The 10348-nt window shown below is 39.1% G+C and overlaps 1 protein-coding gene across 7 annotated transcripts in view; it reads left to right on the forward strand.

Moving 5' to 3' along the window:
• Window positions 1-10348, forward strand: part of LOC122545595 (BSD domain-containing protein 1-like) — a 31708-nt gene that overhangs the window by 9158 nt on the left and 12202 nt on the right. For 4 of the 7 annotated variants that reach the window (XM_087981117.1, XM_087981119.1, XM_043684580.2 and 1 more), the window contains 6 exons: window positions 246-413; window positions 495-549; window positions 6197-6303; window positions 6779-6847; window positions 8042-8123; window positions 8257-8736. In XM_087981117.1, the coding sequence (XP_087837243.1) occupies window positions 246-413; window positions 495-549; window positions 6197-6303; window positions 6779-6847; window positions 8042-8123; window positions 8257-8736 (961 nt within the window). Of the gene's footprint in view, window positions 1-245; window positions 414-494; window positions 550-6196; window positions 6304-6778; window positions 6848-8041; window positions 8124-8256; window positions 8737-9474; window positions 10012-10348 lie in introns of those variants that run through there. The other 3 variants (XR_015753726.1, XM_087981120.1, XM_087981121.1) reach the window with 3 other exon arrangements.

Consider the following 10348-nt stretch of genomic DNA (forward strand, 5'->3'; position numbering starts at 1 on the left):
CTAATACTACTTCTAGCAGAAATAAGATTTAATGCTACAGTTCTAATGCAACATAATCTGATTCCAAAAACAAAGTGTGATATGTACAAGTTCACTGCTATCTCTATGCTATTATAATCTTAATCGCTCAAGGTAAGTTGATGTGATTGGGAGTGCCATATTCATGTAGAAGCAGAGACACATTTTATCACCATACTTAACAAATTGCAGACTACACAGGATTTATGTTTGTACATCTTTACTAGGTTGAGGAGCACACAGAAGGTGGTCAGGTATTTAGCAAGGGGCTTTCAAACTTGCTTGGAGTGATCTCTGATGCGTTTGCACCTACAGTGGAAGAATCTGTCACTTCTGATATACAAGCAGTAAATGACTATCAGATGAGAATTAGTGAGCCATATGATAGTCTGAAGGTACGTACATTGTTCTAAGATAATGGACAAAGGTGAAATGGAAGTAGTGATTATTTAAGAACTTTTTTTTTTGTTTCGCAGGCCCGACTCTGTAACCTTCAGGTTGATCCTGCAACATACTCCATGAAACCAGATGGTAATATTTAACTATTGTGCTTTATTCATTCATCGAATGTCGGTGTCACTGGTTGGGCCAGGAAAGGTGGTGATGAGCTACCCAAATGTTGTGATCTACATTTGGGGAGTTGCAAACAAAGTTTCTTCCAAAGTATTTAGTATTCATGTTCTAACTCCTGCATCAGGCCTTGTGTACTGAATTATTTTACACAATGACTCACTACAAATTGTGTTATTGTGTCTATACTGATCAGTTGCATGCCTCTTGGTTCGAAAGCTATTTGTTTCACCTCTGTAAACTCGTACTACTTCCAGCTGAAGTAAGATTTAATGCTACAATTCTAATCAATTCGGTTTTTCAGCTTTTTTGTGTGCTAGGAATACAGGTATAACTAGTGACAAAAACAAATTTTAGACTGTAGAAAACTATTGGTTTTGAAGTAGTGAAACAGCAATGCAGGAAAATGAAGAAATTAGAATAATATCAGTGTAATTTCCAGCTGTAGCACTGAATTTACAGCACTGCTGCTTTGTATGCAATACCCTCTCAGTGACATGCAATGGTGGCTGGTGTTGTTCCAGAAGTAAGGTAATGGAAAAATGGGTACAATCATTAATTGGGGGTATTGTGCAGAGAAAGAAAAATACACTTTATATCCTGCACCATTTAATTTTTTTTTTAAATTTGTGTGAATATAATTTTATATTTTGTTTCAATGCCTTTACCCTGTGCCACCAACTAACAATGTGATAATTAATCACAGGCTTTTATGTGTGTAAATGTGTTGCAAATTAATTCTCAAAACAATTGTGTAATCCTGTCCAAGTAAGAAATGCCAGAAATTCACAGCTTGCACTGCCCGAAGTAATTGTTGCTTTTCCAATGTATGTAAGTTAGAAATTTTGAGTTACCTACAGACTGAAATATACTGATTAAATAATTTCATAGTAATATAATTTATCTAGCAATACTTACTAAAAATCCATGAGCCAATTTCAATCCGGTTTCTCTATTCCTATTATTTTTTTCACTCCTGACATTTCAAGTGGCCCTGAGTTCATGTTGTACTTCAGCACACCTATAAAATGCATTTAGCAGGTCTTATGTAATGCAGATGGTTTTGATATCCTGCTCAAGGACTGCAGTGTTGCCCTTCTTCATGAGGGGAGTCTGTCCATTTTTCTTTTACTGGAGAGTAACAAAAAGTAATGTTTATCTTTATCAGTAAATTCCTGCCATTCATTATATTAGAAAATTCCTAATGCTAGGTGATCGATGGAATTTGTCTCGTCATTGTAACTCCTCTTGAGACATGTGCAATGAACATTGTGCATATTTGGTTCTTTAACTCAGTCATGCTAGTTTTGAAATACAAAACAGCAGTAACAAGCTCTCAGAAGACTTAGAAGTTTAGGGGATAGGATGATAGGGGATTGGGTGAACATTTTGGTGATGGTGACCACAATTCTGTGACTTTCACCTTGGTTATGGAGAGAGATAGGTGCGCACAACAAGGTAAATTTTATAATTGGGGGAAGGGAAATTACGATGCTGTAAGGCAGGATTTGAGGAGCATACGTTGGGAGCATAGGCTGTCAGGAAAGGATGTGGTGGAAATGTGGAACTTTTTCAAAGAGCAGATACGACGTGTCCATGATATGTATGTACCTATCAGGCAGGAAAGAAATGGTCGTGTGAAGGAGCCTTGGTTGACGAGAGAGGTTGAATGTCTGGTAAAGAGGAAGAAGGAGGCTTACATAAGGTTGAGGAAACAGGATTCAGACAGAGCAGTGGAGGGATACAGGATAGCCAGAAGGGACCTGAAGAAAGGGATTAGGAGAGCTAAGAGAGGGCATGAAAAATCGTTGGCGGATAGGATCAAGGATAACCCCAAGGCATTTTATGCGTATGTGAGAAACCAGAGAATGACGAGAACGAGGGTAGGTCCGATCAAGGACAGTAGTGGGAGACTGTGTATTGAGTCGGAAGAGATAGGAGAGGTCTTGAACAAGTACTTCTCTTCAGTATTTACGAACGAGAGGGACCGTATTGTAGAAGAGGAGAGTGTGAAATGGACTGGTAAGCTAGAAGAGATACCTGTTAGAAAGGAAGATGTGTTGGACATTTTGAACAACTTGAGGATAGACAAGTCCCCCGGGCCTGACGGGATATATCCTAGGATTATGTGGGAAGCTAGAGAGGAAATTGCAGTACCGTTGGCAATGATCTTCTCGTCTTCACTGGCAAAGGGGGTGGTACCAGGGGACTGGAGAGTAGCGAATGTTGTGCCCCTGTTCAAAAAAGGGAATAGGGATAACCCCGGGAATTACAGGCCTGTTAGTCTTACTTCTGTGGTAGGCAAAGTAATGGAAAGGGTACTGAGGGATAGGATTTATGAGTATCTGGAAAGACACTGCTTGATTAGGGACAGCCAGCATGGATTTGTGAAGGGTAGGTCTTGCCTTACAAGTCTTATTGAATTCTTCGAGGAGGTGACCAAGCATGTGGATGAGGGAAGAGCAGTGGATGTAGTGTACATGGATTTTAGTAAGGCATTTGATAAGGTTCCCCATGGTAGGCTTATGCGGAAAGTCAGGAGGCATGGGATAGAGGGAAATTTGGCCAATTGGATAGAAAACTGGCTAACCGGTCGAAGGCAGAGAGTGGTGGTAGATGGTAAATACTCAGCCTGGAGCCCAGTTACAAGTGGAGTTCCGCAGGGATCAGTTCTGGGTCCTCTGCTGTTTGTAATTTTTATTAATGACTTAAATGAGGGAGTTGAAGGGTGGGTCAGTAAATTTGCAGATGATACGAAGATAGGTGGAGTTGTGGACAGTGAGGAGGGCTGTTGTCGGCTGCAGAGGGACTTAGATATGATGCAGAGCTGGGCTGAGGAGTGGCAGATGGAGTTCAACCCTGCCAAGTGTGAGGTTGTCCATTTTGGAAGAACAAATAAGAATGCGGAATACAGGGTTAATGGTAGGGTTCTTAGTGAGGTGGAGGAACAGAGGGATCTTGGGGTCTATGTACATAGATCTTTGAAGGTTGCCACTCAGGTGGATAGAGTTTGTAAGAAGGCCTATGGAGTATTATCGTTCATTAGCAGAGGGATTGAATTCAAGAGTCGTGAAGTGATGTTGCAGCTGTATAGGACTTTGGTTAGGCCACAGTTGGAGTACTGTGTGCAGTTCTGGTCGCCTCACTATAGGAAAGATGTGGAAGCTTTGGAGAGGGTGCAGAGAAGATTTACCAGGATGTTGCCTGGAATGGAGAGGAAGTCGTACGAGGATAGGTTGAGAGTTCTCGGTCTTTTCTCGTTGGAACGGCGAAGGATGAGGGGTGACTTGATAGAGGTTTATAAGATGATCAGAGGAATAGATAGAGTAGACAGTCAGAAACTTTTTCCCCAGGTACAACAGAGTGTTACAAGGGGACATAAATTTAAGGTGAAGGGTGGAAGGTATAGGGGAGATGTCAGGGGTGGGTTCTTTACCCAGAGAGTGGTGGGGGCATGGAATGCGCTGCCCGTGGGAGTGGAGGAGTCGGAATCATTGGCGACCTTTAAGCGGCATTTGGATAGGTACATGGATGGGTACTTAATCTAGGTTAGAAGTTCGGCACAACATCGTGGGCCGAAGGGCCTGTTCTGTGCTGTATTGTTCTATGTTCTATGTTCTATAGAAATCATGTGGTTTATGTCAAACACCATGACACAAATATAAAACAATGAACATGCCATGTTTTCTTGAATCATTAAGCAACTATCTACCTTACATAACTTTGCCACGTATTAAATTTAGCGGCGTTATCTTTTCATATTTGCCTTCAATGTGCCACTTATTTTTGATCAGCATTCAGGAAGATTGGAACTGCATGTGAGATTATATGTAAAAGATACAATATAAATTATGTTTGCAAGTGGCAATATTGATTGTACTATTGCATGATTACAATCAACATGCAACACCCCTGAAAATGTGTACTGAATGTATGCAGGTCTATCTAGCAACTGTGTAAGAAATATAAGATTGAAGGGAAGATCCAAATTCATATTGAAGGGCTTCCATCAAATCAATTGAAAATTAAATAGATTTAATTGGATTTCGACAGATCTGGGCATACAGGTTCACTGTTCCCTAAAAGTAGCAACACAGGTAGCCAAGGTGATTAAGAAGGCATATGACATGCTTGCCTTCATCGACTGGGGCATGGAGACCAAGAGTTGGCAAACCATGTTGCAGCTATGTAAAACCCTTGAGGCAGTATTTGGAGTATTGTGGGCAGTTTTGGTTGGAAGGACTTGGAAGCTTTGATAAGAATGCAGAGAAGGTTCACCAGGATGTTATCTTGTCTCGAGGGTATTGGCTATGAGAAAAGGTTAAAAAGACTAGGATTGTTTTCACTGGAAAGACAGCGGCTGAGAGGAGACCTGATAGAGGTCAGCAAAATTATGGGAGACGTAGATCGGGTGCTTTTTCCCAAGGTTTTTTTTACTCCAGGTTGAAGTTTCAATTACTAGGGGGCACAGGTTCAAGGTGAGTGAGAAAGTTTAAGGGAGATGTGCAAGGGAAGATTTTCAAGCAGAGACTGGTAGGAGCCTGGAACGCATTGCTTGAAAAGGTGGTGGAAGCAGGCACATTGGCAACATTTAAGAGGCATCTGGATGGTTATGTGAATAGGGAGGGAATAGAGGGAAATGGACTGAATAAGGGCAGAGGTTTGCTTTTTAGTTTAATTGGGGTACAATGGGCAGTACAGGCTGAGGGCCGAATGGCCTGTTCTTGTGCCATACTTCTCTTTTTTGTTCTCTTTTAATCAGAAACACTCAGAACCACACCTCAAACAAAATTAAGCAAAGAACATCAACTGAAAAAAATACTTTCAAAGGGTTGCTGGGATGCCACATAGCTGAGTAGAAAGTAGCATATAGTGAAGTAGAGACAGTGATGAAGCAAAAAAGAGGGGGAGAGAAAACGAAGAAAAAAGTGTAGAAAAAGATGCCTTAAAATAAATCAATAAACAGAAAAGTTTCACATTCATTGTAGTCAAAAATGTTGACAGTGTTTCACAGCAGTTAAGCCATGTTTTTGTTGTTACTCACATCATTAAATGGGGGAGACCAATCTCCACACCTCAGACATATGTAAAGACTGCTGCTACTCTTCCTAGTCTGATTTTTTTTTTAAACAATATTCCAAATTAATTAACAAGGTGATATATTTTTTTTAATCACCTACAATTTTTATTAAGAGATTTTAGTTTTCATTATGAAATCTCTTCCATATTGCTAGCAAGGATACAGAATTTTAAAAAGCCCCCTTTTCTGTTTAACTTAATTCCAGTCATATTTTGTATGTCTGCCACCACCTGTCCTCCTCTTAGGTGAAGGCTTTCTGAGCTGATAATTTTAAATCGACTCAGGTTTAAATGGACACTACTGTAGACCAATTTGCATCTTCCTGTGCTTAATGAGCAAAAGTGTTCTCATGATGTGCATTGACCAAATACATTTGAGTAGTCTTGGTCTAATCTGTAATTTGAAATGTTCAAACATATTTTGACTATTTCCAGCAAATTGGATGCTTGAGGTTTACAGATGACCTGTTTTCAGAAATAGTTAATTTGCTTACTTTCCTTATGCTATGTAAATCTTTTGTTTCCACAGAACAGTATAACTCCTGGTTGTTGAGCTTCACCTTGGCGGATGAGAAGTGTATTATATCTGACCTCTTGGACAATAATCCACCCATAAGAGATCTTTATGCAAAACTGGTATTTTTAATCAGTGATTTTAGCAAATTAAAATACTTGGCTAAATTGCATGCAATTGTATGAAAACTTATTACATTGGCATCTACTTACCAAAGACTACTTTGCATCAGTCCATAAAAATGGGCTGTGTACCAAAAATAAATACTACAAAATGTTGCAAGAATATATTCAAAATCAGTTTGAAATAACCATTTTAATTTAATTATATTGCTCTTCTGAAGTTAAAACCTTGAATTTCTGGCTCTCGACATTTCTACAATGTTCTTTCTTGGTTTAAACTGGCAGCCTGACTTTTTTGTTAATTTAAATAAACCTGTCAATTTTATGAAGCATTATTAATATACTTCAGTATATATTTATACTTTTATATATTGTTATTAATATAACTATTTGTGCTTTAATTTTATTTGCATAGTGAATTCTTAACGAGCTAACTTTTTTGATTTGCCTTTTATTAATGAATTCTTTTTGACAGGTTCCCTCTGAAATTACTCATTCAGACTTCTGGTCTCGCTATTTCTATAGAGTCCATCAGCTTCACCAGGTCAGCACTACAAAGGGTTGATGTTTCCTGGAAAAACCAGCAATGATTTGCAGTATTGGTAGCAAAATTAATTTTTAACATCTCTGGATAGTGATGATGGGACAAGGGAGCAAACCTGAACTACTGTGAATGCCCCTCTTTTGGATAATGGGTGAGGTGCACATCACGCTTATCTGTGGCATCCTCTGGAATCAACTTAACCTCTAGTGATCACTCTCTTAGAAAGTTGTTTATTGTAAGACCGTCATCATTTGTGAACTCATCTCTTTTTTTTTCCCTTCTCTCTTCTCCTCCTCCCCCCCCCCCCCCCCCCCCCCCAGGGCAAGAAAGGTTAGGGACAGAAAGTCAGAAATCAAGTTTTACAGGAAAGAAAAATGGGTTTTGGGAGTGGAGGAGGACCTTCAGGGACAATGCTTCCACTAAGTATTTAACTCAGCATTTGGAATGATTCTGTGCCATTTCCAGACAAGTGAGATTGATTATATGCACTTGCAAAAATCAAATGTGCCTGCACAGATGTAAGATTATGATTTGAGTGACATGGTATCAGAATGTTCACCCCCTAGGCAGTTTCATAATCCGCATTATTAGCAGGTGCGGAACTATTAGAAGTTTGGAACTTGGGTTCCTGTCATCTTTTGCATGTCTTCAGTACAGTTGCAAGGAGACATAAAGCTATATTGCAATTGAGCTCATTGCATTTAAGACAGGCAATGTTGCACAGCTGATAGTTTTCTGATTCTCTAAGTCGTGCTGTGTGCTTCAAGTAGAAGCAGCCTTTACTGATGGGGTTCATTTGACCACTTTTTTTTTACAATTAGCAAATCAAATCTTCTGCTTATGTCCTAAACAGGCCTTCTGCAGGTGTAAGTATGGTCAGGGCATGCAGAAAGTTGAATTAGAACAGCTTCTGCAGTGTATAAAGTACAATAGCAAATATAAATAATAATGGTATTCTAGGAGCACGGATTTATGGCAAAAGGCTGGATTGCAGTAGAATTTGCATCCATAAATTCAAATATATAAAGTAAGTAGTCAGTTACAAATATGGAAACCTACAATTGTCATGCAATAAAAACCGATAGAGACACAAATTGCAACAGGTAACAAGGAAGAGTGGACAAGATATAAAAAGATTATTGAATTAAAATTAAAAACCAATGCACCTTAGCACTCTTCTTAATTCTCACACAGGAAGAAGCTCGGAGAACAGCTTTAAAACAAAGAGCAGAACAAAGTACATACTCTGTGGACCTTAAATGGGAAGATGACGAAGGTATAGAAATGCAGTATAAACTCCTTGCGCCATTATGAAGAACTATTTAAGTAAATCTTGTGCTCATAGAATGGTGCAATGAGCCAAGGAATTAAAAATGGTTACATTTTCTTATTTAATTTTTTGTCCTTAGATGAGTGGAATGATACAAGCCTTTCTGCTTTTAAACCAAAAGACCTAAATATGGTAACTAATGACAGGTATGAACTACCAGGAAACAAAATGGAAGAAACTGGTTCGAGAGTTGCTGTGTCAGTTCTTTCTGACAACGCATCTGATGAAATCCAGCCACTTGCTTTGCTTTCCATTGGGGACACTCCCGGAATCCAATTGAAACACCCAGCAGGAGAAACTATCCAAATATTGGAATCAGGTTTGGAAATAGAGAAGAAGCTTGAAAATAAAATGGTTTTAAAAGAAGATTTGTGTGATAAACTATTTGGAGATGAGGGAATAAGTACCGGGGGTGAGGATTCTCCAGGTTTTGAAGAGTCTCTGATGTCCACTCTCGAGAGAAATCACGATCGTCTCCATTTACAATCTGAAATTGCTAAAAATACATCCATCAATTTAAATTCAAATGTTGAAGACTCTGCTTTTTTGGGTATCAAAGGTGAGTGTTTTGCTTCAAGTTATGTGTTTAACAGTGTTGTTTTGATTGTTTTGTTTTTCAATTTTCTTAGTCTTTCTTTGCCAATCTTATCCCTCCTGTGCTGAAGGTATTTGTTCCATGCTTTAGTGTAATTTGATGGGCACCAGTGATACCTAGCATAAATTACCGTTCTTCAGTCTTGCACTTTGTCATTGTGTGGCAGCATGCTGTTTGACTGTTGAGCTTCATAGAAGATTAAGCATGTACTCCACATGCTTCTCATAGGCCTACTTGTAGTTCCTGAACACAATTAGAACAGGGATATCAGGTTGAATTTCCTGTCTTTAATTTAACACAAAGACCGATGATCGTACTGGCAAACTTGGCTGAAATCTTCAAATTCAGTACTAATTATAAATTGAACTTTGAATTAGTCAACGTATTTACTGGATTAGTTAGTTGAATAATTGATGGAGTTTTTAAAAATCTTGTTTTTGAGCATTTAGTCAATCATTTAAATCAATCATCCATAGTTTAGCAGTAGTGGAATCCATATAAATTAAACCTTTCGCACTTTGCTCAGACTTCCTGTTTATATCAAACTTTGTATGTCATAGCATAACTCACTTTTTTTAAAAAGTTTTCGAATGTGCACGATATGTGCATTAATGATACTTGTAAATGAACTGTGCCCTCTGCTGGATTGAGTTGTCACACTAAACTATTGCTTTTACTGAAACTCAGTTATTTAATTCACAGGATTTAGGCATTACTGGTGAGTACAGCAATTAATGCTTGACCTTAACCACCCATGAGAATGTGTTGGAGAGAGAGCTTCTTGAACAGCCGTTTTGTAGGTACATCCTCAATGGTGATAAGGAGCTCCACAAGTTTAACCAAACAGCTGTGAAGGTGCAGTGATATAATTCCGAGTTGAGATGGTTTGTGATTTGGAAAGGAATTTATAGATGGTGTTCCCATGCAAATGTTGCCTTTTCTTCTAGGTGATAAATGTTACAGGTTTGCAAGGTCCTATCAAAAAATGCTGGTGAGTTGCTACAAGAATCATGTGGATGAAATACACTGTATGTATTGTTAGTGATGGACGAAGAGAATACTCAAGATTGCAGCTGTACACAACGTTTGTTAGGCCACTTTTGGAATATTGCATCCAATTCTGGTCTCCTTCCTACTGGAAGAATGTTATGAAACTTGAAAGGGTTCAGAAAAAATTTTAAAAGGATGTTGCCAAGGTTGGAGGATTTGAGTTATAGGGAGAGGCTGAATAGGGTGGGGCTATTTTTCCTGGAGCGTCAGAGGCTGAGGGGTGACCTCAGAGGTTTATAAAATCATTAGGGGCTTGGATAGGATAAATAGACAAAAAGTCTTTTCCCTGGGGTGGGGGGGGGGGGGGCACAGGTTTAGGGTGAGAGGGAAAATATATAAAAGGGACCTAAGGGGCAATCTTTTCACGCAGAGGGTGGTGCATGTATGGAATGAGCTGCCGGAGGAAATGGAGGCTGGTACAGTTGCAACATTTAAAAGGCATCTGGATGGATATATGAATAGGAAGGATTTGGAGGGATATGGGCCAGGTGCTGGCAGGTGGGGCTAGATTGAGTTGGGATATCTG

This window comes from Chiloscyllium plagiosum, unplaced genomic scaffold (genome assembly GCF_037043375.1).
Source record: "Chiloscyllium plagiosum isolate Xiang-an unplaced genomic scaffold, Cpla_swu_hap1 HiC_scaffold_3, whole genome shotgun sequence".
NCBI classification, from domain to species: domain Eukaryota; kingdom Metazoa; phylum Chordata; class Chondrichthyes; order Orectolobiformes; family Hemiscylliidae; genus Chiloscyllium; species Chiloscyllium plagiosum.